Source organism: Marmota flaviventris, chromosome 1 (genome assembly GCF_047511675.1).
Source record: "Marmota flaviventris isolate mMarFla1 chromosome 1, mMarFla1.hap1, whole genome shotgun sequence".
Taxonomy (NCBI): Eukaryota; Metazoa; Chordata; class Mammalia; order Rodentia; family Sciuridae; genus Marmota; species Marmota flaviventris.
This window is the reverse complement of record NC_092498.1, coordinates 206,835,427-206,862,628: the sequence shown is the minus strand read 5'-3', so window position 1 is coordinate 206,862,628 and position 27,202 is coordinate 206,835,427. Positions and strand designations below refer to the sequence as shown.

At 53.0% G+C, this 27,202-nt stretch overlaps 1 protein-coding gene across 7 annotated transcripts in view; it reads right to left on the bottom strand.

Moving 5' to 3' along the window:
• Positions 1 to 9,631: 9,631 nt before the first annotated feature.
• Positions 9,632 to 27,202, bottom strand: part of Eps15l1 (epidermal growth factor receptor pathway substrate 15 like 1) — a 97,432-nt gene continuing 79,861 nt past the window's right edge. For 3 of the 7 annotated variants that reach the window (XM_027932622.2, XM_027932623.2, XM_027932626.2), the window contains 2 exons: positions 15,166 to 15,371; positions 9,632 to 10,244 (listed from right to left, as the gene is read on the bottom strand). In XM_027932622.2, the coding sequence (XP_027788423.1) occupies positions 10,098 to 10,244; positions 15,166 to 15,371 (353 nt within the window). In that variant the 3' untranslated portion in view covers positions 9,632 to 10,097. Of the gene's footprint in view, positions 10,245 to 15,165; positions 15,372 to 27,202 lie in introns of those variants that run through there. The other 4 variants (XM_027932624.2, XM_027932627.2, XM_027932628.2 and 1 more) reach the window with 4 other exon arrangements.

Genomic DNA, 27,202 nt, shown 5'->3' with positions numbered 1-27,202 from the left:
CCTGGGTGGGGTCAGATGTGTCTTTGGAGACACAAAAGTGTGATTTGCAGGAAAATAATGCATTTCCACCCCTGGTTTAAAAACTTTGTGCGTCACAAGGGTCAGACTTGCCCCAGGATGGGGGAGAGATGGGGCCTGAGTGGACAGAGGAGAGAACAGAGGCCTAGACACAGCAGGCGGGGGGTCCTGGGCTTAGGGTGCTTCCAACATTGTGGTGTTTGGTCGGGCAGCGCTGGGGACGGAACCCTGGTCTCCTGCCCACCAGGAAAGCACTAGACCCCGCCTCACCCCAGCCCCAAGCACAAAGAATCTGCAAAGCCCGGCACAGTGGCGCACACCTGCGGTCCCCGCTGCTCAGGAGGCTGAGGCAGGAGGATCCCTGGAGGCCAGGAGTTCAAGGCCAGCCCAGGCAACATAGGGAGACCCCGTCTCAGGGAAAAAACAAAAGTTCTAGCTCACGTTTCCAGCCACCATATCCCTGCAGAAGTCCAGACGAGAACTTTCCCTAGCCTCGCTGCTGGCCTTGAACCCTTAAAACACTGTGGAAGTCTCCTGTCTGTCCCAGGTCCCTGCACCCCTAAAGAAAGTACACCACAGCCCAGTCTGCACGGGGGGCTCTCAGATGGCAACCCTGCCCACGAGTGATGGAAAACACCTGCTTGTTTGGCCAACCGCGCCAACACAGGAGGAGTATCTTGTTATTTTATATTAGATATTTTAAATGATTATAATTATTATTATTTTGAATTTTGAGGCAGGGTCTGTGCTGCCCAGGCTGGCCCTAAACTCCTGGTCTCCAGGGATCCTCCTGCCTCGGCCCCGGAGTAGCTGGGACCACAGGCGAGCACCACCCTGCCTGGCCCCAGGAAAACTTGATTCATTTGTTTTTCCTGATGGTGGGACCTGCGGCTCCACCCCCAGAGGACTTTGGTTCCCTTGGCTATTTACCAAGACCCCGTCTCAAAATAAAAGTAAAAGTTACACAAGGGCTTGTGGCGTAGCTCAGTGGTAAAGGGCCCCTGGGTTCAATCCCCAGGATCCCCCCCAAAAAAACCCCCAAACCCACAGAGGCTTTAGTTCATGGAGTGCAACGTCAACACGACAACATTGAACAGATAGAGGGCTGGGGGGGGATATGAGAGAGGAATGAAGACAGAGAGAGAGAAAGTGCTAGAGAACGTCCAGATGGCAAATGTACACACAGATATCTACTTTACATACACAGAGACATACAGATTCTTACTCATATGTATTCATGTGTACATATGAATAAGAATTAAAAATTAAAAACTAACTCCATTCATACATATGAATTGCTACACACGGTCTTCTACCAAAAGGGGACATGGCCGGGGACAGACCACTGTCTGTACTGGGTGGAATGAGTTCCAGGTTCAAAGACCCCCAGAGGAACACCAGGTCCCCGCCGTCTCCACCAAGTGAACCATCCTCCGTGGCCCACCGATGCCCCACGCCGGGCACCCGGGGAGCTCTCGCAGCCCAGGGAGGTGGAAGGGAAATTGGAAAACCAGAGGGCTTCTGCCCACCAGCCAGAATGCACTTCTCAGCTGGGCAGGCAGGGACCACGGCGACTAGACTGAGCCCCGAGGGTCAGAGAGCCCTGACCCAGGTGACCACGGCTCCAAGACGGCAGGACCAGGGCTGGAGAGCCAGTCCTCGGGAAGGCTGCAGGAGCCGCGACTGTCCCTCGGCTGGGAGGATCTACTCAGTGGGACAGTCTTGGACAAGGGCCTGAAAGCCACCCATCTCCAGGACTCAGGTGTCCCGACTGCGCAGGTGTCAGGGCAGGGGCTTCACGTGCCGGCGCCGAGCCGCTCCTAGGAATCCCCGTCATCAGTTACCAAATCACCTCCGTGGAAGAGTGACAGGCTCATGGTGGGGACAAGCTGCCACCGAAGAGCAATGGCATCTGTCCTCACATCAAGAGTAAAGTCCCCTGGCCAAGCTTCAGAATTAAAGTTAACTTCCTGGTTTGGGACATGCCACCTAAATGGTGGCCAGTCATGCGCTGGGTCCACAGAAGGAGCTTTGCACACCTGAGTCCCCCTCTGTCCCAAGACCTTCGGATATCACGGAGGAGCAGGGGGGGCACCAGTCCCCCCCACTGACTTCCTGCGGAGTAAGAACCCATCGCTTTGAATCGGACCTGGAATGTCCCCAGTACGCAGTGCTCTGGCGCGGGGTTCCTGGGAGTGATGGCATCACCAGGCTCTAATCCCGTCAACAGATCAATCACAGCTGGTGACGTTGGTGGGAGGTGGCAGAAACTGCAGGGGATGGGGCCTCGCTGGAGGGAGTGGGTCAGTGGGGGCAGGCCCTTGGGGACTCGATCTTGTCCCCAGTCCTACCTTCCCTTTGGGATTCCCAGCTGCCACAAGCTCAGCACACCCTCCGCCATGATGCCTCTGCAGTGGACCCAGCCTCTGACACCGCGAGCAGAACACCTCTTTCCTCCTCTAAGCTGCTATCTTCAGGTATCTGTCACAGTCAGGGAAAGCGAGTCACGCTCCCACGATGGGGAAGAACGCAGCAGCCAAGGCACTCAGAGCTGCCACTCGGCCTCTCTGGCTGGAGAACGCCACCACGGTCCTGCTGAGCCCAAAGCAAAGCAATCCCAGCACAGAGTCAAGGGACGTGCGGAGAACCAAACCGCTCCTGCCGCTGGGGTCAGGGGCGAGGGCAGGCAAAACGGGGAGTTGTTTGGGGGGTGGGGGTGGGGACAAAGTTCCAGTTTTGCAAGACGGAAAAGCTCTACAGACCGGCTGCACCGCAACGTGAATATACTTGATGCTACTGAAGCAGATGGGTAAAATGCTAAGTCCCAAGGTTTTGACTCTGTGGTTATTTCTATGAAATTGACACAGATGCATTAAAATAGGTTGGAAATAATAATCTAGAGCTTACCTGTATTATTTTTATTAATATTAATGCTAATGCATATTATTATATATTATAACATAATATTATAATACTGTAATTATGTAACTATATGCCACCTTTAAATTTTATAGGTGTTCCACCTCCAGGACCATGGGACAAACTGGGTTACGATGGTAAATTGTAGCTGGGCGCGGTGGTGCACCCTGGTAATCTCAATGGCTTGGACAAGGCTGAGGCAGGAGGATTCTGAGTCGAAAGCCAGCCTCAGCAAAAGCGAGGCCCTAAGCAACTCAGTGAGACCCTGTCTCTAAATAAAATATAAAATAGGGCTGGGGATGCGGGAACTCAGGGTCGAGTGCCCCTGAGTTCAATCCATGATACCAACCCCCCCAAAAAAAGATGGTAAATTCTATGTTACGTGTTCTTCTGCACTACAATTAAAAATTAAAAACTAGCTCCATGATACGGTATGTGCTTAGCATGCAGGAGGCCCTGGGTTCAATCCCTGGTATTAAAAAAAAAAAGAAAGAAAAGAAACGAAACACGACTATTGCTCCCACTACCGACTTGACCATTCAGAACATGCCAGGCCCTCAGCGGTGCTCGTCCCAGCTGCCCTGGGAAACAGATATCACTTATATTTTACCAGTAAGGAGAAAAATGGAGGCTCTAAGGAGTGATGTGAGCACCACAAGGTCAAGAAGTGACGCTGGCTTGACCCCCCGCCTGCCCGGCTCCGGGGCTGCGGCCTGCCCAACGCACCCTCAGCCTCTCCATCACTTCAGCCTCATCCTCAGGGAAGACGACCGTGGCTGGTCATCCAGGATCTAGAACCAGAAAAGGAATCTGGAGCTCTGGCCCATCATGCCGTCACTTCCTTTAAACGAGTGTTTACAGTTGAACAATTGCTGCATCTTGATTGGGTCTTTTTTTGGCTCTTGGTGTGGACACTCTGCCCTTTGTCTTGAGTACAAAGGAACAATGCTCGCTGCAGACCACCAGCTCACCCGGCCTGGCTGCTGGCCCCCGGGCCAGGTCCTGCCTCCTGGGTGGAGGCTAGCACAGAAAAACCATCAGCAGCTCGGGGAACGGCTGCTTGATGAAGCTAGTTTTCTTAAGACAGGCTTGCTTTATTATTTTATTTTGCGGTGCTAAGGCCAGGCCCTCTCGCGTGCAAGGCGAGCACTCTGACCCTGAGCCACATCCCCAGCCCTTTTTAGTTTTTGAGACAGGGTCTTGCCAAGTTTCCCAGGCTAGCTTCAAACTAGTGATCCTCCTGCCTCAGCCTCCAAACTTGTTGAGATTACAGGTATGTGCCACCATGACCAAGATCATTTTTTAAAGTACATATGTGCTGGGTGCGGTGGCGCATGCCTGTAATCCCAGTGGCTCAGGAGGCTGAAGCAGAAGGATCATGAGTTCAAAGCCAGCCTCAGCAATTTAGTGAGGGCCTAAGCAACTCAGTGAGACCCTGTCTCTAAATAAAATACAAAAAAGTCTGGGGATGTGGCTCAGGGGTCGAGTGCCTTGAGTCCAATCCCTGGTACCAAAATAAATAAATAAATAAATAAAGATTAAAAATTAAAAAGTATACATGTATTATTGATCGGTAATATATAGCAATATAGACAAAATTAGATATGTTGATACTAATATGCTTATATATTATATTGATGCATCACACATGTGCTATTGAAACTAGCACTTCTTCCCTAGCTATCAGAGTTAGCAAGCATGAGCAAAATATTTTAAATAAAATATGAGGCTAACAGGATGACAACTTCCATTTTCTTCTTTTTGTCACCTGAAATCCTAAGCTACAGGTCATTTTAGAGACCTAAATAATAATCGTAAGGACTTTTGGAGCTCGCAGGGTCTTCACCGGTTGCCTGGTCCAATCTCACTGGCCAACAAGGAAACTGAGGCCCCAGAAGTTAGTGATGAGCCCGAGGTCACGACAAACGAGCACCCAGCAAGTCCATCAGACGGAGAGCCAGAGTGACATCTAAAGACCCCCCAAACACAAACACACGGCAGCCTGCAGCCCGCAGCCCGTGATTTCTTTGGAATAAACTCGTGATAACAATCGCGTTTCCATTTCCCTGGATGTTTTTTTCCAACCACGGCTCACGATGCTATTTGTACAGCTCCTTAGTGACTTTTACTGGGGAAATTTTCAGGAGAAAAAAAGAAAAGTGCCACTTCTCCAAGGACCTAGATCTGACAAGGAGGCTGAACTGCTGACTCCGTTACTGCCAGAGGCAGGTTCTTTGTTTCCTAGGGGCTTCCTGTGGTCTAAAGATAGCTCGCCAGGACGGGAATGTCCTTTTCAATAAAGTGGGCTTTGAAGATGCGAGTCTGTGTACTTGGAGGAGACTTGGGGTCATTGGTCAACTTCGTCCACCGTGCCTCTGGGACAGGGGTGCCCGGGCCTGTGAATTCTGTCCAGTCTGACCGCCATCAGAGTGGGATGGACGGGGGAGAGGGTGGATGAAAGAGGGATGCCAACCCCCAGAGGAAACAGACCTCCTCCTATCAGGGAGGTTAGTCATAATGAGGCCACAAAGCCAAATGTTAGCTCTTACCTGAAAGTCCTGTCTCATGGAACCAAGAAGTGACAGTCCGTGGTCACATGTCACTTTGGCACAGTCATATGAGATGACATGGCATTTCTTTTCTTTTGGGGGGTACCAGGGGTTGAACTCAGGGGCACTCGACCACTGAGCCACCTCCCCAGCCCTTTTTGTATTTTATTTAGAGACAGGGTCTCCCTGAGTTACTTAGAGCCTCACTTTTTGCTGAGGCTGGCTTTGAACTCCTGATCCTCCTGCCTCAGCCTCCAGAGCTGCTGGGATTACAGGCGTGTGCCACTGCGCCTGGCTTAGTGTTTCTTAATGAAGTGTACAATTGTCCTTGGTATCTGTGAGGACTGGTTCCAGGGCCTTCTGCAGATACCAAAACCCATGGCTGCTCAAGTGCCTTATGTGAAGTGGTGCAGGGTTGGCATGGAACTGCATCCACCCTAGACTCTAAATTGCCTTGGACAACTTGAAATACCTTCCAGTGAAGGCTGTGTGCAGTTGTTACACTGTGTCGTTAGGGATTGTGTCTGAGGCCCTGCAGGCCACCCCCACCCCCACCCCCAGTGTTTTTCACTTGAGGTTGATTGAATCCCCTTATGTGGAACCTGAGGGCACAGAGGGCCACTCCACAGATGTGCTGGGGGACCTGATGTCCCAATCTTGAGAAGGAAGAAAGGGATCTGTGGAGCAAAGGCGGAAAACTATGGACAAGGGCCAGTGCTGGGCAGGAGGGTGGGGGTGTGGTCCTCTCCTCCTGTTATGTTTGGAAATTTTCATGATATAACTTTTCAACCTGGACACACTGTGCTTCAGGAAAGGGTGTGTCTGTCATGAAGGGGCAGAAAGAGCCAATGGGAGTGGGGATGGACGTGTGGATCTGGTGCTGATTATTTAGGCAGCAGAGTGTGTGTGTGTGTGTGTGTTTGTGTGTGTGCGTGAGCGTGTGTGTGTGTGTGTGTGTTTGTGTGTGTGCGTGAGCGTGTGTGTGTGTGTGTGTGTGTGTATGCAGAAGGAAAAAGGACTTAAAACTGGCTAATAACTTTCTGAGGGTTGAAAACTTCTTTAAGAATCAGGCCAGCAGGTGCAGTCGCACATGTCTACAATCCCAGCTCTTTGGGAGGCTGAGGCAGGATATCAAGTTGGAGGCTAGCTTGGGCAACTTAACTTCAAATATTTAAAAGGGCCAGGAGTGGAGCTCAATGGGAGAGGATTTGCCTGGCATTTGTGAGGCCCTGGATTCCATCCCAGGCGGGGGTGGGGTGGGGTGTGGAGGGTTCAGATAGACTGAGTGCAGTCCATAGTTTCAGCTACTCGTGAGGCTGGGGCAGGAGATTTGCTTGAACCTGGGCATTTGAGGCTGGCCTGGGTGACCCATCTCCAAAACAAAATAAAACAGCCGGTCATGGTGGTGCATGCCTTTAATCCCAGCAGCTCAGGAGGCTGAGACAGGAGGTCTGAGAGTTCAAAGCCAGCCTCAGCAAAGGTGAGGCACTAAGCAACTCAGCAAGACCCTGTCTCTAAATGAAATACAAAATAGGGCTGGGGAGGTGGCTCACTGGTTGAGTGCCCCTGAGTTCAATCCCTGGTACTCCTTCCCCCCCCAAAAAAAAGAATTATTGTCTGAGACAATGTAAAATAATAAATAAATAAGATCTCTGGGCCTGCAAAGCTCTCCTTAAAAATTAAATCTCTCTCCAAGGGGATCAAGGTCAATGCCAGCAGCGATAAGTGGAAAAAGCAAGTGTTCTTGATAAGATGTGGTGAGAAGGGACTTCACCCTGTGGTCCTCCTCCCCCACACCCATCCCGCCCATCTAGTCATGAGGTTTTCATCAGGCAAGTCCCAGTGGAGGGACAGGGACAGAACACCTGCCTGCTACTACTCCTCAAAACTGTCAAGGTCGTCACACAATCAAGGCAGGTCTCAGCCCAGAGGGCCCCAAGGAGACGAGAGGGTTAAACGTCACGGAGGATCCTGCACAGGAAAAAGGACATGAGGGAAAAATGAAGGAAGTGTGAACAAAGTGTGGACCTGAGCTAACAGCGATGAATCAGGGTGGGCTCGTTAATTGTGATGGATTTAGCATATGATGTAGGTCGCTAAAAATAGGGGAAATTGTGAGTGGTTTTGGGAACGCTTTGTATCATTCTTTGTGATTTTTCTAAAATGCTCCCTTAAAGGGAATTAAAACACAAACATAAATAAATAAATACCTCTCCTGGGATGTGACTTCCTGGCTGGGGTAAAGCTTTGGAGTGAGGCAGCGAGAGTCACTGTGCATGAGGTGACAGGAGGCACCCTCGCTGGGAAGGGAGGAACAAGACCCTAGACCCAGAGCAAACTTTGAGAAGCAACTTTTCAAAGAAGGGCTTCGGTCCATGATCCAACTGCACCAGAGCGGTCTGGGTCCCTACCTGCTGGCTCCCAGGAGGAACGTTCTGGGCCTGCCTCGCCCTGGCACTCGTTCCTCACCCCCACCTCAACCTACTCAGTGCTACGGCTGCAGATTTCTCTTTGTGTTTCTCGAAATAAAGGACATGCTCAGGTTACTCAGATGGGGATGGGTTTGTGGCACTGACCCGATGAGAAGCCTCTCACAAGTTTACCTGAAAAAGTCAACCTGGGGTGTCTTCCCTGCTTGGGGACAGTGAAAAGCAGAGCAGGAGAGGGAGAATGTAAGAGCCTCAGCAACTGCTGGACTCTTCCACACAGTTGGGCCCAAGCTTCCAGAATGTTCTAAGAGGGATTCAGCCACATCCTAATTCTTAGTACGGGGTCATGGCATGAGACCTGCCCTGTGGGCCTTGGCCCCTCGTGTGCACATGGCCTTCGTCCACCATCTTCAGGGATTTCAAACTGGAATGAGGACACAAGGTGCAGCCTGCTCACACTGCAATGGAGTCACAGTAACTGCAGTTTTGTTGTGTTTTGATTCGGGGATATTTGCACACACACACAATGAAGCACCTTGGGAGGAGGACCAAAGTCTGCTTAATGGAATACTCTGTGGAGCACGGTTTTAGTTTTAGTTTTTCAAAGCTCTGGTAGAAGTCAGCGGAGAATCCATGGGGTCCTGAGCTTTTCTCTGTTGGAAGGCTTTTGATTTCTGCTTCTAACTCACTGCTAGTTACGGGTCTGTTGGAGCTTTTCTATGTCCTTGTGATTCGATTTTGGCAGGTGGAAGGTGTATAGAAAGGCATCTGTTTCTTCAGTGGTTTCTGACGTATTGAGTATAAGCTTCCCAAACAGTCCCTAACGATCCTCAGGATTTCTGTGGTCTGTGGCAAGTTCTCTGTTTTCATCTCTAATTTTGTTAATTTGGGTCTTCTCTGCTTTTGGATAGTTTGGCTACGGGCTTATCATTGCTGTTTATCTTTTCAAGAACCATCTCTTCATTTCATTGATCCTTTGTGTTGTTTTTTTTATTCTCAACTTCACTGATTTTGATTCTGATCTTCATTATTCCCTTCCTTCTACTGATTTTGGAATTGGTTTGTTCTTTCTCAAGGCCTTCAGATGCATCCCATTAGGTTGTTTATTTGGGATCTTGAGACCAAATCTAAACATAAAATCCATGCATGTTTTACATATACCTACAAACAGCCTAAAGGTAGTTTTATATATTTTTAGCATACCTGCATTTTCACTGTGACCCACCATCACATGAGGCTGGATGTGAAAGTTTTCATTTGTGGTGTTGTGTCCACATGCAAAAAGCTTCACATTTTGGAGAATACAAGATTTTGGATTTTCAGATATTAGGGGTGCTCAACCTGTATGCAGTATCACTGTGTGGAGGGAGTGGGGAATGTACACTGGAACATTTCCAGAATTGGCTCTCTTTGTGGCCCTAGACCAAAACTCAAATCTTATTTATTTATAATCCTGGTGCTGGGGTGGAACTCAGGTACTCATGCATGCTAGTCAAGTGCTCTATTGCTGAGCTATACCCCCAGCCCAAAACAAAACTGAAAAAGAATTTCTGGACCTACTTTTTAAAGTGGGTCTGCTTCTCTGATATCAATACTAGGAAAATGATGATTGGAAAAAAAAAAATCAGCGAACCCCACTCCTCCTACAAACCCTCCTCTGGGGACCAAAGCCAGGCTTCCCGCTGAGCTATACCAACTGAATAAAGAAGATTTTTGTCTTTTGTATTAAAATATTTTATATTAATCATTCAAACTTCATTTTTATACAACGAATGCATACATCGAGGGGTTCTCACTGATGCGGGAGGGGCTGGGGGCGGGGCTCCCGGGCGGTGGGTGGGGCTTGACTGCAGCCAGGAGCAGGGGGAGTGGGAGCCCAGGGCTTCCTCTCCTCGGCCCCCGCGGGTGCGCTTCTGGAGGTAAAGCTGGACCCCGTCACCCCACTGGGGACGGCACAGCGCCTCCCCCGCCGTGCGTGTCCGCCCACAGGGGTGGGCTGCGTCTGTTGGGCCCGAGCAAGCTCCCTAGAGCCTGAGGCCCTCTGTCCAACTGGTCCTTGACTTAGGGTGGCTATGGCATGTCACAACGTGAAGCAGGGACCTCTGAGTGTGAGTGTATAGAGACGTCTACGGTTTCCCCTGTGAACCTGCCCGCGCCCTGTCCCGCCGGTGCGCGTCCTTGCCTAGGCGGCCGGCATGTCGGCCTTACTGAGCGCGATGGCCAGCTCCAGATCCTCTTGTTCCTGTCGCCGCAGCCGCGCCAGCCTCTCCTGCTCGGCCTTCTCGCTCTCCCGCTTGGCCCATGCCAGCTGCTGCTCCTCATTGCCGAACTGCAAGGGAAAATGGGGGGTTTGAAAGGTGCTGCTGCAGGGCCACCTCCTGGGAGCCGGGCTGGTGAGTGGCCAGGCCCAGGCTGGGCGAGGCGGAGTCCCACTGAGCGCCCAGCAGAGGAGCTGGTGGGCCAGTGACAGCCAGAGGTCGGCGCCCGGGCCCTGGCAACCTGCAAGTGGCACGAAGCAGGGGGCACATGCAGGAGAAGCAAGGCTGCGTCTGACCTCACAGCCTCCGGGCCCTCGGAGGCACGTCGCCAGCCCCCGCGGGAGGCCGGGGGCAGTGCTGGAGGGCCCCAGGACCCGAGGCCAGAGTGGGCCCTCAAGGGCTCTGAAGCCGCCCCGCAGGCACCAAGGGCACGTGGCACCAGGACCCTGGCACTCCCCTGGCCGTTTTTCAGGGGGCAGTTTTTATTCTCAAGGGGCATTTTTCTGAAATGTTTAATCACCATTTTTTTTTTTTCTGTTTTGGTGCCGGGATGGAACCCAGGGCTTTTACATGCTAAGCACATGCGCACCCCAGCCCTGCCCCCCAGCTGATTTACATGGGAGAGAAAACTGTCGTGGTCCTCAGGTGAGTGTTCTGAGGTAGCATGGCCACGGAAGGCCCTGTCCCACCAGCCACTCCTGTCACTGTGCCCTGTCCACGCCAAGCCAGGGGAACTTGCCCGTTTAGGCCTCGGGAGCTCTTTCCCACACACATAACGCCAGAGAGAAGGCCCTGGTGGCTCGCCTTAAGGTGGCCCTTGGGACAGACAGACATGCACAGCTCTATGTGCCAGACCCCTGGGGAGGCCGCTGTAGCACTCCAGGAGCTCCAGAGAAGGGTGCACATGGAACATTCATGGCCACTGCTTCACATGTGGCAGTAATCCTCGTGAAATCTAGGGAAGACCCACTGACACCTTGCCTGTGACAACTGAGGCAGGGGAAGGGGCTAGGTCCTCACACACTGGCTTGCTTAAAGGCCTGAGGGCTGATGACTGAGCTACTGTAACTCATGGGGGACAGCCTGTGCGGTTCCCTGGGAGTCCGACTCCCAATCTCAGGGCTACAGTTCAGGGATTGGGGGAGGAGATGGATCTGGGAGGGGTCTGTGGCCCCAGAAAGGGCAGCGAGACTTCCCTGTGGGGGCTTCTTGGTGAGCAAGGGGGTGATCAGAGTGGTGGCTCCTAAATATTTAGGGCTCCAGGGTAGATGGGGGTGCCTAGGAGGTGAAGGCCAGATGGCTGGGGGCAGGAGGGTCAGGGAACTAGGAGAGAGGAGGGCCAGGTGGGGAGGGGCCAGCCCGGGAAGGGGGTGGGTAGAAGGGGCGTGGCTTAAAGCCAGAAGTGCCGCCCAAGAGCAGGTGGAGCCCAGGAGGCCTCCTCCATCTACCTCAGACAGGGGACAGGTGCAGGGTCAGTATGAAGAAGTCCTCAGGGGAAAAGGTTCTGGAGCACCGCCCAGATCAACGCTTATGACGCTCTGCCCCCTGCCCCCGTGGGGGAATTTTCCAATAGCTCAGTGGGAGAAAAACAAGGAAAAAACAACAAATGCTGGTGGCAATTATTCCACAGTGCCACGGACAGCAGTGGGAGGGGACAGCAGGGCTGACGGGGACCTCGTCCTCCACCAGCCGGGGGCACAGGTGGTCAGGACCAGTCTGATCGGAATCAAAACTCAGAACCAGGGCTGGGGGGCTCGGGGGTGCCCACTGCACATCACGGCCTCCTGGCTGTCTCTGCCCCGCCTGGCCTGTGTGTCACAGAATGTCCCTGCAGAGCTTCCTGAAAATTAAGCAAACTGACAGAAAAGTTCCAGGTGCCTTTCAAGTCCAGGGGTTCAAGTCCAGTGCATGAATCCGACACCACACCTGCGCTGTGGGACCTGCGTGCACCTGAGCGGCAGGTGGGCAGTGTAGTTGAGAGAAGTCTCAAGAGCGAGGTTTCTCTCTGTGGCTCGCTCTGTCTCGCAAATGAGAAGAAAAGTCTTTCCTAGCTCTGGCTGGAGACACCTCAACTGGGCCACTTGCTAGTGCCCTGACCAGGAGGGACCATGAGATAGGCCAGGTCCTGGAACACCCACAGGTGCAGTAGCTGCTCAATAAACAGCAGCTTGCACTTGTGCCAGCTCTGATGTCCGCTTCCATTCTGTTCCGTCCTGGGACCGAGACACAGTGGGCTGGGAGCGCTTCCCTTCTGAGACTCCTCCCTCAACGACGATGCATTTTGGCGGCCTTTCAGAGGTGCACAGCGGGGATGCCTGGCAGGTTGGGCAGTGGCGGCAGCAGCAGTGACGGCGTGGACAGGCACCTTTCCTCTCTGGGATGGACGCCTGTGCGCTGAGGCACTCGAGAGCAGGTTCACTCTGTTGTGCTAGGGAGGTGGAGCTGCCTCCTCCCCACACCCTGGTTCTGATGCTGAACTTGCATCCAACACGCTGGATACCAAAGCACCGTAGCCAATCGAGATTCTTAATGCAGGAGAGACCCAACAGCCATCTGTCAGCTCATAAATGCTACTTCCCAGTGAACACACTGGCCTGAGATAGAAAGGCTTGTTTTTAAAGAAACACCAGAGAAGGAAGAGGTTTCTTGTGAAACCTTTAGAAGAACAAATAACCCACTGATGGAAATTCAAGGCTCACAATTAGAGGGCTCCAGGGCAGCAGAGCTGGTGCCAGTGGGAACTGTGTGCGTCATGCTTGGGTGACTTCAGTTTCCCCGAATGCCAACACAGATCAAGTGGCTTTTGCCCAGGTGACAACATGTCCCGGGGAGTGCTCAGAGAATCTGATCAGAAAGATTCCCGCTGCCAACCAGCTGGGTGGAAAGAGACCTCTTAGCGTTGACTCCAGGGCTGGGGGCCTGGGAACAGTCCAACCAGAGGGTCAGCTGTGGCCTTTCTAAATTAGCACAAGTACTGAGCCCAGGAACGTGGAGAGATGTCCCGGGTCTCCAGGGGGGCAGCTGTGGTCTGACCACGCAGGGCAAACAAAGCGTCCCATCTTTCAGTCTCCATCCTGCCAGAGTGGGCCATGTCACACTGAACTCCCCTGGGAAAACCAGAGCCCTCACAGTGGAAAGGCCATTCGAACAAGCAGCAGGGCTGTGGCTGGACTGGGTAGAACTCAATTTTCTGCCTGGACACAAAGGTCTTTTAAGATAGGAGTTAACTGTTCTGGAATGACCAGAACTGTCAGGCCAAATGATGGCTTAACAGCTTGGGTGTGTTTTGAAAAAAAAGATCTTTTCCAAGGATAAGTCCTTCGGAGGTGGGGTGGGGGTCACAGGAAATAGAACCGTGTTTCCGAAGAGAACAGTCACGTCTCCAAGTGGCTCTTCAGCTCCATTGACCCAGCTCTTCCCTGCCCCAAAAGGACTGAGTCACGAGAGAAGAGCTGTTTTTTTTTTTCATTGGCATTTTGTATTTTTCCACCAGAAAATAAACCAAATGTTATTCAAAGCACTCTGTGAGCAGGTTTGTTCCTGGTTTCATTAACAATGTTACCCTCTCGCATATATCCATGGTGCACACTGTCAACACAACCCAGCTAACTGTAGGCGTGGGAGATTCACAGTTCACCAGGAGCCAGGAGCAGGTCAGGATCTTGGGTAAGTTAAATAAGCCACAGGATAGCAGCGCACAGTGAATGTCACCAAGATGGCTCTGAAAAGAACTGGCATTGACTGTGCACTGGCAGAGTTGTTTTATTTGTCTGTCTGTCTGCCAACCTACTTATCTCTCATCTATCCATCGCTGGGGACGGAACCCAGGGCTTCATGTGCACTAGGCAAGTGCCCTACCACTGAGCCACACCCCAGCCCTCAGAGTCTGTCTTAAACGGATATCCTAGGAGTCACGACCTCATACCCAGCGACGGAGCAGGGTATGTTGAAAATGTGAATGAAGCCAGGTGTGGTGGCACAAGCCTGCAATCCCAGTAGCTCAGGAGGCTGAGGCAGGAGGATCGTGAGTTCAAAGCCAGCCTCAGCAACAGCAAGGCCCTAAGCAACTCAGTGAGACCCTGTCTCTAAATAAAATGCAAAATAGGGCTGGGGACAGGGCTTGGTGGTTGAGGGCCCTGAGTTCAATCCCTGGTACCGAAAAAAAAAAATGTGAAAGAGAAACCTGTTGGAAACAAAAGGTCCCATAGCGCACGGTGGGACCAATACTGGGAAGACGATACCTGGAGCCCTCAGAGAACTGTGTGTCCCAGGGACAGTACTGAGGTGGCAAGATTTAACAATCTGCAATATTATTCACACAGAGAACAGCAAGTTACACCTGCAAGATCCCAGGAGCAGCGTCTAAGGCGGCACTGACTTTGCTAACGTGCTTCTGTGAGCCCTTGTTTTGGCCAAAGGCAAAGGCCCGAGAGCGGGTGCTCTAGATGGGGTCTCTCAGCTCACTGTAGCTGGTCACCAGCACGCACTCCAACACCACAGTGGAACTGCTCTTCCTTTGCGTGTCTGCCTGGGCCTTTCCATTCCTACCTTCTGCACAACAGGCCCCGGGCAGGACGTCAGAATTGGTGCACAAAGACCCCTCTGGGGACAGTGGAACCCAAGGGTCACTTCTGTCACCTTGTTATCCTAGTTGGCAAGCATCTGACATCATGGCTTCTGACAACCCATGAGCAAAACAGCCTCCCTGTGACACAGATCATAGAAAGTGCCCACTGAGGACAGAAAGGGGCACGGTCCGCCGCCACCGGCTGAAGAAGACGCGCCCTTACCATAGTGGCTCCTTTTTATTGAGAAACTGGGTCCTTACAGCAGCGCCAGTACAGAATAAATAACACCCATGACAGACAGAGGAGGCACCAAGAGGCAGAGAGGAACTGGGAGGTTTGCCACTGGAAAGAGACAAAAAATAGCCCCAGAGAAGCTGCGAGTGGAGGGCAGGGGGGTGGCGCGGGGGCGGAGGACTCAACTTACAGAGGTGAAGTCCGCAAAGCCCGAGGAAGAGGCCTTAGAAGGCTTAGCTGAAGAGGAGGGGACAAATGGATCTTTTCCACTAAACGGGTCCCCAAACCCCTTTTTATTTTGGAACGGGTCGCCGCTGTCAGCCCCGAGTGGCTGGAATGGATCGGGGGGCTCAGGGAAGTCTGCAGAACCAAGCTGGCTTACAGGTGTACTTTTACCTGGAAAGTTCAGGAGAAAACAAAAAACAAAAACAAAAAAACAAAAAAAAAGAAGAAAAGAAAAACACAAGTTACTCACCACGGACAGAGAAAAGGGCTCAGTGGGGCCCTTCTGCCCCTCTGGGAGAGCTGGGAGTCCAGCAAAGGGGACGGGCCCTGGGGAACCGGGGCCTGCTTGGTCCAGGCAAGCGCTCCACCACTGAGCTCCGGCCCCCGGGCAGGGGCTTAGCAAGATCGTGAGTGACACACACACACACACACACACACACACACAGTTTAGATGACACACACACAACAGCTAAACTCAGAGTTGTCTAGAAGGTCTACATGCAGACGGTTAATAGTTACAAGCATGCACTGGATGGGAGGGGTAAGTCTAGGGTTCCATAGCGCACGCAGCAGGGTGAAGATGGCTGACAACTAATCACATATTTCAAAATAGCTCACAAAGAGGATCCTGAATGTTCCCAGCACAAAGGAAGACTAAATGAAGCAGCGGACAGGCCAATGCCCTGACCTGGCGGTTACACAATGTATCATGTACTGAAATGTCACACTGTACCCCATAAACATGGACGATTACTGTGTGGCAATTTGAAATAAAGAAGCACGTTTAAAAAGAAAGTTTATATGCAGGTGTGTTTCAAAGAGATTCATTTTGGTGAGGTAACACATTGTCTATCATACTGAGTAAAAAAAAAAAAAACCGTGGCTGAGTAGAAAAACACACTGCAAGCTGCTCCCAACACAGAGGGGGAGAGACCCTGCAGTGTAGGGGGGTCGACTGCACAGCTAGTTAGAGGGGCCTGGGGGCAGCTCATCGATGACCCCTTCTACTGTCCTGGGGTTGATTTTTTTCAGTCCCTGTTTCTGTCCCTTTGGTGCTAGAGGCTCCAGTGAGTTTTCTGGGGTCTTCTTGAGCTTTTGCCCAGCAGATGGGGTCCCACCAATGCACACCTTGCAAGGGGGCAGAGAGGGGTCTGAAGCCATGGGACCACCTGAGGGATGCAACCTGAGGGCAGGAGGCACCTCCAGTGGTCCCCGCCAACGTGCCAGAACACCCAACCAGAGGCCCCTCAAGTCCCGCATAGCAACAGGAGGCCCCATGTGATAAGACTCAGGGAGTAGAGACCAGGCCAACTCAGTGTCCTTGCCTACGCTGCTCTAGCTGCCTGATGGGTGCCCAGGTGGTCAGAGCATCCGGAGGAGCAGGTGTTCCACCTGGTCCCAGGGGTGGCACCACAGGCTGGAGGCTCAATGGTACTCAACACAACTCCAGTTTGTCAACTGAGCGGCTCATGTTGGCCCTCGTGGTTTCAAAGTTCATGTTCAAAGAGAAACCAAGAGCTGCCTGAAGAGTCCATGGCTGACCTTGGACTTGGCTGCCAGTCCAGGTCCAGGGAATACCCTGCTCCCCAGTTGCACCTGCTCCCTGTAGCACCTGAGCCCAGGGACACCTGTCTTTGGCCCCTGCAGAGCAAGCTCCACCAGCCTCCAGCCCCAACGCCGTCCCCTCTGCCCTCCCAGCGCACCAACCACCCAGGTCACATTTCTGAGGGTCCCAAACTCTTCCTAAGGGCTCCAGGGTCACTGTCTGCATCTGCTCCCTTTATCCCTGGGGACTTACAGAAGACAAGCACCCAAGGCCCAAGTGGCCTCAGTTTTCTTATCAGTGAGTGAGGAGATGGGGGTCAATCGAGGTGACACAGCAGGGTCTGCTCCCCACTTGGAGGCCACCTTGGTATCCTCTACCACCCCACCTGGCGCATACAACACGTACTCCACACACCTGAGAACAGGTGGGAACCCCGCACAACCTCTCTCTGGAAACTAATATTAGATTACTCATCCAGCGACTGGGCAGTTCTGGGCCAACCAGAAATTGGCAACTGTAATGTCCAACTTCTGGGCCCTGAGTTGCACCTCAGCTTTATCCACAGCTTGAAGGGTGATGCCCAGAGAAACAAGTCACAGGAAGGCCAGTGCCCTGGCCAGGAGACAAGAAATGGGCAAGGATTCTGAGCCTGTCAAATGTGTCAGATCTCACACTCACAGGGATGGCATCAGGATGTCTGGGATGGGGCCGGATGAAGCCAGTGTGAGCATCAACAGCTGGACCCTGGAGGACCCTGCCCTGCCCACTGCCCACAGTGCAGCTGGCTGGTTTCTTTCTGCATGCTCAAAGAGACACAGTTCCCTTCTCATGGTCTCTACAGAAGGATTCAAAGACACTCGCTCGTGGACAGCCCGCCCTGGGCCTGAGAACACGGCCCCTCCACGCCCTTGGCCCTGCAGGGTTCTGCCCAGGTCACCTTTAGGCCCAGCCCAGCCCCTGCCTGGCACCATTGGAGGCCTTTCCAGGTTCTCATTATCGCCAGCAATACCCCCCAGTAAGTCCATCTATGGATGTTTCTGGAAGTGGAGGTGCAGGGTTGGAGGGAGTGCCACTTTGGACTGGCATCTCCATCTTACTGCCCCGTGGGGCATCCTCAGGACCAACATGGACAGAGAAAGGCGAAGGTGCAGCCTGGCACTAGCTCGTCCCCCACACCTCAGGCCCCTCATTAATTCAGTCAGCTACCAGGACCACGTAGGAGGAAGGCCCCCCACCAAGCCTTGGCCACAGTGAGTGGGTGAGTCCACCAAGACCCTGGCCCAGAGCGTGCCGTGCCACCCTGGGCAGTGAGTATTAGGGCTGGCCGTCCACGCACCTGACTTCCAGGCGGTCCCCACTCCCTGGGCCTCCTTCCTTCTCTTCTATCCCCACGTGCCTGGTTGGCCTTGGGCTCTGGGCCATTCTCTGCCCTCTCCTCCTCCTCTTCCCCCACCTTGAGCTCCCAGGGCTGCAGAGAGCTCTGTGACCTGGTCCAGTCACAGCCTCCCTGTCCTGTCCTGCTGGCCTTGAAGAACTGCCTCCCTGGAGGTCACCTCCCCCAGCGGGCCCACTCCCTGCACTAAGGGAAGAGCCAATGGGCAAGCCAAGGCCAGCAGGACCGCAGGCCCTGGAGGGGAGAGGACGGGAGGCAACGGGTGTGGGAAGGGCGCATGCAGCCTGCCCAGCACTTTTAAACACCATGCTATGCCCTTGAGAGCAATGGGGAGCTGGGGACACCCCAGGGGCTTCCGTCCTCACCATGTACCCTAAGTCCTCCCCAGACCTGGAGACTCCCTTCCCTGCTGGCTTCTGGGTTTCTGCCTCCTCCCCTCTCCCCCTCCCCACATCGACCCCACAAAGCAGCCTTTTAGGTCTCTCCATGGCTCCCCACTGCCTGACATGACATGCCAGCCTCGTCCACTGTCCCTCCCTGCTGGCCACCTCTCTGCCCCTGTCTATCTCTGGTCTCCTGCAGAGTTCGCCAGGCCAAATGCCACCTGGCAGAGACGCTCTGCAGGACCCCTCCCCACCTGCTCCTCTGCAGCCCTTGACGTTCCCACAGGATGCTGAAACGTGTGTATTTTCTCCCTGTCCTCCGAACAGCCACTCCATGATGCTGAGGGCCCGGCTGTCTCCCCCTGGGTCCTACTGCCACGAACAGGCCTGGTTGATGAAAAATGCCCCTGGTTGAATGAAACTTTCTTTCTTTTCTTTTTTTTTTTTTTTTGGTGGCACTTGGGATTGAACCAAGGGCCTCCCAGGTGCTAGGCTAGTGCTCTCCACCCCAATCCTCCTATCCTTGTTTTTTTCTGAGACTGTATCTTGCTAAGTTGCCCAGACTGACTCAAACCTTCAATCCTCCTGCCTCAGCCCCTGGCTTTGAATGAAGCTTTATAAAATGCAACCCGGTGCCCCAGCCCTGCCTCGGGCCTACACTTCCCCTGTGGCATATGGGGAGGCCCCAGTGACCCTTCCAACCTCTCTTCCCAGCCTCATCTCCTGATGAACAGCCCAAAGCCTCCTTCCCAGTAACCTCCAGCCCAGGGCTTCCTTCCTGGCTCTGCCGAGAACGCGCCCTTAACCTGAGCACCACTGCAGGCCATCAGCACATGAGGGAAGCCCTCAGGACGCCTCCCCAAACACACACAGTCACGCCTGTTCAGCTGCAGGCACAGCTCTGGGGTGGGGGCTCCCAGGCCTGAGGCAGGACCCAATGTGGCCCTGGAAGGCCGTGAGGAGCTGGCAGAGCCTCCGCCCAGCCTCTGTTTCCTAATCCAAGGGGCAGGAATGGGCCAAACCGTGCCCTCCTCCAAGCTCGTACACTGAAGCCCCGACTCCCAATAGGACCATCTTTGGAGACAGGTCTTTAAAGGAGTAACTGAATCCAACCGAGGTCACTGGGACGGGCAGTAGCCCAATCTGACTGGTGTCCTCCTAAGAGGAAGTTAGGACGCAGATATGCGCTGAGGGACAACCATATGAAGACAACAGAAGGCCAAAGAAAGGCCTCAGAAGAAACCACCCTGCGGACACCTTGATCCTGGACTTCCGTCCTTCAGATCAGTGAGACAATGAACACCTGCAGTTTAAGCCACCCAGCCTGGGGCACTTTGTCATGGCAGCCTGAACAGACTCGGGGTGACAGGGGGGCCTAACCTGCACGGCTTTCAGTGGCAGGTGTGTGCAAGGACCCGCCAAGTCCACAGTCTACACCAGCGTCCTAAGGGAGGGGACACAGGTTTGGCTTGCACCTGGCCCTGCACTTGTAGGTCTGCACGGGGAAGGGACGATGCCTGCAGTGTCCATGGTCCTTGTGGCATGGCCCTGCCCAGCTATCTGCCCACCATGCTGCCACCCAGCTTGGCCAGCCTCTAGTACCTCTCCCCAAGTTGCTCGGCCTCTCCTTTCAAGTGGAAATCCCCTGCCCCCCCAGGGGCTCAATCTCCCCCTCCACGATCCCCCCACAGCTTGTCCACTTCCTGCTGCACCGGCCTCTGGCATGTCTGAAGCTCAGCTTCATAAGAGCCAGCACCATAGGTACCAGCAAATGCTGCCCTGAGCCCCATTCCAGCCAGCCAGAGCTCAGCTCACGATGGGCTGTGGCAGATCCTGGAGGGTCAAGTGCCCACCCGGGGCCCTTTAGGGACTAGAAGGAAAAAAGCTGGTGGCCTTCCTTGTCTGTGGGATGCAGCAATATTGACTGGTGCATGCTGGGGCTGGTCACTGCTCAAACACTGAAGCGGTGTGCCCTACATGGCAAAGTTTGGGTACAGGAAAAATTGGGCACCGCTGGGTGCAGGTTGAAAGCCACAGGGTGCAGTGCAGCCTCCGGGCACCGCAGCGAGCCCAGGGTGGAGGCTGATCAGATTCTCAAAGAGCGTTTCTTGCAGGGTCTGATCACCTGGGTGGGTCTGCAAACATCTGAGCAGGGGTGTAAGAGGAGGGGACCCAGCCAGGCCCTGGAGAGCGAGCACCACGAACAGAATATAGAAATAAGCCAGTCAGTTCTCAGCTTATTTTTTTTTTTCTTCTTTTCAGTAAAGAAGACTTCCTTCCCTGGTTTGGGGGATTTAAAAACAGAAACTGTTTTTTTGGGAGGGGCAGTTTAGAATCCAGCCTGCTACGATTTGAAGCTGAGGTTTTTGACGAGCAGAGAGATTATCACAGATGAAAAGCATCGTTCACACCAAGAATCGCCTGCGCCTGGTTTGCCCTGTTGCCGAAACCGTTGTTATTTAGAAATCGTGGCTGTGTTCATACGAAACCAGGCACATTAACTGCTCGCTCTTGTTTTCAGAGGAGGGGGAAACAACAAAAAACGGTCTTCTCTCGGGCGTCTGTTTTGGTGCTTCGGCGTCAGGCAGTACTGGGCACGGCTGCTGGAACCGCGGGTCTGGCTTTTGACCCTCCGTGCCTGTGATTTGGGCAAAGAAGTGCCCCGTTCCTGCAGCACGGCCCTGGGCCCAAACTTCCCACTTTGCGTACCAACTTATTTTTAGCAATTGTACTTTTCAAACATTCTGGGTCCAGTTCCTGCTTTTATGTAACCACTTCTGCTAACTCCTTAATCATTTTTTCAATTTTCTGAGGTGGAGCTTATTTCAAATGTGACAAATTCACTTAAAGGACCCCCACATCCCTGAGAAGAAAATTCCTATTGCTTTTCCACGGCTCCTCCAGGTTTCAGGAGTCAGGAGAGATGGTCACGGTGTCTGTTTAAACGAAGGGGTGAGAAGTCACTTTTGATACCCAGCACGCGGTTTGGGCTCATCGTTCCTAGAGGTCTGCAGTGGGAGCCACCTGGTGCCACAGCCAGTCATGTTCAGACAAATGAAATGACAGACCCCCGCCCAGGGCTGCTGGCTCTCTACCCCAGTGATCCTCCATCACCCGGGCCGAGGAGTACAAGATTGAAGGAAAGGCAAAATAGAACTTATTTTCAAACCACAGCAGTTTCAACAGTTACCCAAGCGGTGTACCGAAACCACACACAGGACTGACTTCGGCAAAAACAATATGAACCGAATGGTTTACCACAGTGTGTGCTGTGAAAAAAAAAAATTTATTTGGTGACCGGCTCCACCCTGGTAGAAATTTCTTTGATTCTATTTCTCAAAGTGCTGGAGCCGACATGCACCCAGCACACGGGATCAAGTGGACGCCTGGTGGTGGCAGCTCAGCTTGGCTTTCTGCCTTGTCCACCTCACTTTTTACGGACCCACCAGAAGGGTCCCAGAGATCCCCACACCTGTTAAGGGAGGTGGCCTCGGACACTCTGGAAGGAGGGCGATTTTCTAGCTTAATATTCTTGCCTCAAGAGGAGAGTGAAGGCTCTGGGTGATTTGGGTGTCTCCATTTGATTTATGGAAATATTAAAACAAAAGAGTGTTCTAATCAGACAATTTCTGGGTTCTGTTCATACAATTTGGAAAATGCAGTTCTGTAAACGAAAGATAAATAAAACAACATCAAAATCCCCCAAAACAACAACAAAAACACAAGTTTGTGGCCAGGGTTGCTGCCCCACCTCGGTCATTATCCTCCACAACACAGGACATTCAACAACCGCCATCCCTCCCAGCCCAGGACACCACACAACTGTCACATCCTGCACAACAGACACCCATCAGCACAGCTGTCTTCCATCCTCAGGACACGGGATGCCCATGCAGCTGTCCCTCACCCACACGACACGGGATGCCCACGTAGCTGTCATTCATTCCATGCAACACAGAATCTACACAACTGTCACTCATCCTGTACAACACAGGCTTTATACACAACTGTCATTCATGTCACACAACACGGACACCTACACAGCTGTCATGCATCTGACACAATACAGGATGCCCTCACAACTGTTGTGAATCCACACAACACGAAATCTACACAATTGTCATGTGCCCCACACAAGACAGGATTCCCAGACAAACGTCATCTGGCCCTACACAAAGCAGAATGCCCACACATCTGCCAGGTTTCTCAAAGTCACACCACACAGGGCAGCTGTGGCCTGGGTGTGGGGACACACCATGTCAGCTCCTCCCTCCGCAGCCTGCCAGCAGAACAGCTTAACTGGGAGGAGAGGGGACAGAGAGAGAAAAGGTTTGTCCAATGTATAATGTTTATAATTTGCAATCACTGGGGATTTTCCTGAAAAGGACCGCTTTTCACCCACACATTTCAGTGTCTCCTTCTGGTTCCCATCAAGTAGGGAAGTCAATTTGAAAAACGTGACACACAGGCCAGGTAACGGGCTTACGGGCGAGGAGTCCTGCCACACCAGCCCTGCCCGTGCCCTCGCCGTGCAGATGTGCACAGATGGCAGACCCAGATCAAAGTGGTGCCAGGCAGCACAGCCCTGGAGATAAAAATCTGAGGTCCCCGCGATCACAGCGTTGAGATTTTCCACTAAAAATATTTACTGAATTTTAAGAAACCTGCTTAATGCATTGAAGGGAACAGGATGAGGTTTGGTTCTGAACTTTGGAGAAAAGCTGAATAAATATTTACTCGTATCCACACACTCCTGGTGTTTTCCTCCTGTGAGGGGCGTGAGGTGGGCAGGGGTCAGGGAACTCACCAGGCCGGCAAGCCCCACGGGTGAGGTGTCTTTCTAACATCGGAAGAATGGAGAAAAAGAGGGCAGAGTAGCCACACCTCTAGGGTCTGCAAAGACAAGTGGGATCTGAAGTGGGAAACACACTTATCTAGAGGTTCCCCTGAAGGCACCATGCCATATCCATGACACCTGCCTGAAGGGCTGCAGGAAGGAGCCTAGAGGAGGGGAGCCCGGCGTGGCACCCCATGGTGTGTGAATGGATTTACAAGTTACGAGTCCGTCTTCACGACTGAACTCAGACTGGCAGGTCTCCCAACTTGGGGTTTGAAAAGTCACATTTGCTCTTTGATGGGCACCTCTGACAGCCTCTGCTGGAGCGAGGGGCTTTCCGGGGGGGAGATGTTATCTGTTTACCCGCCAGGTGGGGGGAGCCCTGCGTCTGTACTTGCTGTGCACAGCCACAGGGGCTGTCTGGGCCCGGGCTTTGTTCCTCCTTATCGAGAGTGCCAAAGTTGCCAGAATGTCACCTTTGCAAATGGCAGGGATGCACTGTGGCCACATTTAACAAAACTGCCACAGAATTCGGTGTGTGTGGCGGGTCTGCATGCCCAGGAGTGGAAGGGAGAAAGTAGGGTGCTGAGGCCACCAGGAATTCCTGTGGGTAGGGACACTGGGAAGGAGTGGAATTGAGCCTGGCAGACAGTGCTCCCACTCTCACTCCCTACAGCCAGCTCTCCTGTCAATCGTATGCTCGTGATGTCCTCTGTTAATCACATGCACATGTGTCTTGCAGTTTGCTTTGGCAGAAGGAGGGGGCACTGACTGGGTGCTCCAAGCGTGAGCAATGGAAAATAAAGGTCCCAATTCACCCTGTCAGAAAGGCAGGGAGGCTGGGAAGCTGCAGGGAATGCACCACAGGTGGAGCTGCGGCCAAGCGAGGGGCTGGGCAGGCTGGAGAAGGGAGACCCCGGCCTTGGAGGCAGCCCGGGGTGGGGGGTGAACTGGGGCAGAGTGGCGGCTCCTGTCGTTCACACCCATGCTCAAATGCAGGACAGAGTCCTGTCCTTCTGGCTTGTATCCCAACTGCAAGCCCCTAGGCACCTGGCTGGCTGAGTCCTGATCCCACTGCTCTGGGACCCCAAGCCTGGGCACTGGCACCCCAGGTGACAGTTGAGTCACATGACACCCACTCAATCTGCCCTTTTGGGTGCAGAAAGGTGGGTGTGTGCCAAAGCAGGCAAATGCTTCTATTTTCAAACTCGATCAACTTTGCAGAACATTCATCACCGCAAACAGCAACCTGCCTGCAGGAGATCTGAATAGAAGAGGCTCCAAAGACAATAGCATCCCTCCCTCTACTCAGAGCCATGCCCTCCAGGACAGGGTGCCCCTGACTCTCATCTGCATGCTGCCAGCCAGTCACACAGCCCTGGGACAGACCATCCAGAGGTTGCCAACAGCAGCAATCCTCGGGGCAGGGGAGCCGGTGGAAGGGGGTACCCACCAGGCTGGCTACCATAGGTGTCTCAGGAGCCTCCCATCCTGGCTGGCTGGGGGGCAGGGAAAGGCCAGAGATTTCCAGGTTCCTGGAGATGGAGAAGCTGCCTGTCCCTTTCTACCCCTTCACATGTACCCACCAAATTATCTCTTTGAGATCATCGTGGGAACGGAATTAAAGTAGTTAAGTTCAAGGCTGAGGTGCTAACCACATGGTTCAAATGGAGATGCCATTTTAAAAGTGGATCTTATGCAATAAACAAGAGGTTTCGGGCACATAACAGGCTCAGGACAGGGAGAAGTCCTTGAACACCCTGGTTGTGATCTGGGCCTGGGATTTCAGAAGAGAGGAACCAAGAGCATGCAGGAGCCGGGGCCATGCAGGAACTCAGGGCTTCTTGATCGTGCCCTGTGTGCCACTCTACTACCTGACGTGGTCAAGATGACCAGGGCAGAAAGAACCCACAGCCATCCTGTGTGATCCCGTGTATAGGCACTGGAGGGGACGCGTTTGCTAGGGGAGAAATGACTTTTTTTTTCTTGTTTTGACTGAGCACTTGAATCAAAAAGGACACAAGTTCAATTGCGTCTTGTACTATTTAGGTTACAGCTGTTAACTGCTTGGTCAGCAGAACTGTGGAGAGGGGGCAAAAAGACAGGGACTCTAACAGCACCTGGCTTTGCTGGGAGGTGAAAAGGTTGTTAGCAGTAATAAAATGATCATTAAATTGAGGAGAGGTTAAAGGTTACTGGCTGGTTAGTTGGTGTCACTCGGGTGCTGCAGGAACCGCAAGGCAGGGCTGCGCTGGCAGGAAGTGGCAGGGTGGGGCTGGGTCGCAGGATCCCACTATCGCAGCGAGGCCCTGAGGCCCAATCACTGACGCCCACACAGCCGTTTCCTGCACTTAAAAAAAATCTGTTTCTCTCTTTGCAAATCAACAACTTTTACCTAGAAACTCTTCAGCGGTGAGTTCTGACTGATCTCGATCTCCGGTCCGTTGCAGAAAATACACCATTGTTTACCTGGGGGAGGTGTGTGCGCGCTAACTTTAACTGACAGGTTTCGGGGCTGCCTGCCGGGTCTGTTTTGCATCTCCCTCAAAGAAACCAGTTCTCAGGGCCCAAAACAGACATCTGCTGGTTATTTAATACCTTGACAGACCTTTCTAGAAAAGACCTCCAGGCACAGAGAACTCAGTGCTCATAGATACCCAGGCTGACCCTCAAGGATCCCTGAGAATATGAGCGCTGGCTTGGTTGAAAAAGAACTGAGCACCTGGCAAACCGAGGGATCCTTGGTTTTAAGACACCTTAAGGATGCTCGATAAGGCTCCCAGGAGGAGGGGTCCCTATGGCTATTCCCTTTCGGGCCAACACTCATCCACCTGTACATGGCAACAGGTGCTGTTTATTGTTACATCAATTAAACCTCAACTGAGCTTTAAACAAAACAAAAGCAGCTCCTGCAGAATTTGAAAACTGCAGCCTCTAGTACACAAGACAGAGAGCCAAAAAACCCACACGTGACTCAGACCCAAACTTGCTTTTGGTCCCGTATGAGTGATGACCTGGAGCGGACCCTGAAGCCAACTTTGAAGCTCAACTCGCGGTATGCCAACATTTTCCAACGGAAAGGATTTCTGCTCAACTGCAATCTCATGGGGGAAAGGGCCCCTTTCACAACTCTCTACAAGTATTCAGCTGCCTGAGGCCTGGCCTTTGCATTTCCCAGGAAAGGTGCCCGTGGAAGGCAGAGCTGCATCCCGGTCCCTGCACCCTGGTGTGGGTGTGGGGGATGTTGGTGTGCACAACACATCACTATGCAAATCGTGTTCCTACATGCCCACCTGCCAGGCCTGCACTGGTTCCATGTTCAGGTGAGGAAACTGAGGCTTGGCACGGTTCAGACACTTCCCCCAGCCCTGCAGGAAGCTGGCAGCAGGGCTTGAGCTTGCATGGAGGCCCTTATTCCAACATTCAGAAACCAGTCCTAGCAAGTAGTCTCTGGACTCTAGTGGGACAGGTGGCCCAGAGGCCAGAGGCAAGCAGCCCCTTAGAGAGGCCCAGAGGCCCAGCAAGGTTCTAGAAACCTCCAGGTTTCTTTGTCCCCTGAAATGGAAAAGCCTTAGTGGGAATGTAGCAACATCAGCTGCATTTCACATGCAGAATGGTGAGATTATGGGAAATCCATTCCTCTCTCTCCCTGGTTTCCAGGAGTGCAGGGGTGATATTGTGAGTGAGCTGTAAGGAGAATCACTCTGGCTGAACTCCCGGTCAGTGTCTAACTCTGCTGGGTCACGGGCTTCAGGGAGCGGTGCACCAGCCTCGCCCTCCTTCCCACTCAGCCACGGTGGGGCCAACACTCCCACTACAGAGCCCCAGGTGCCTGAGTGTGAC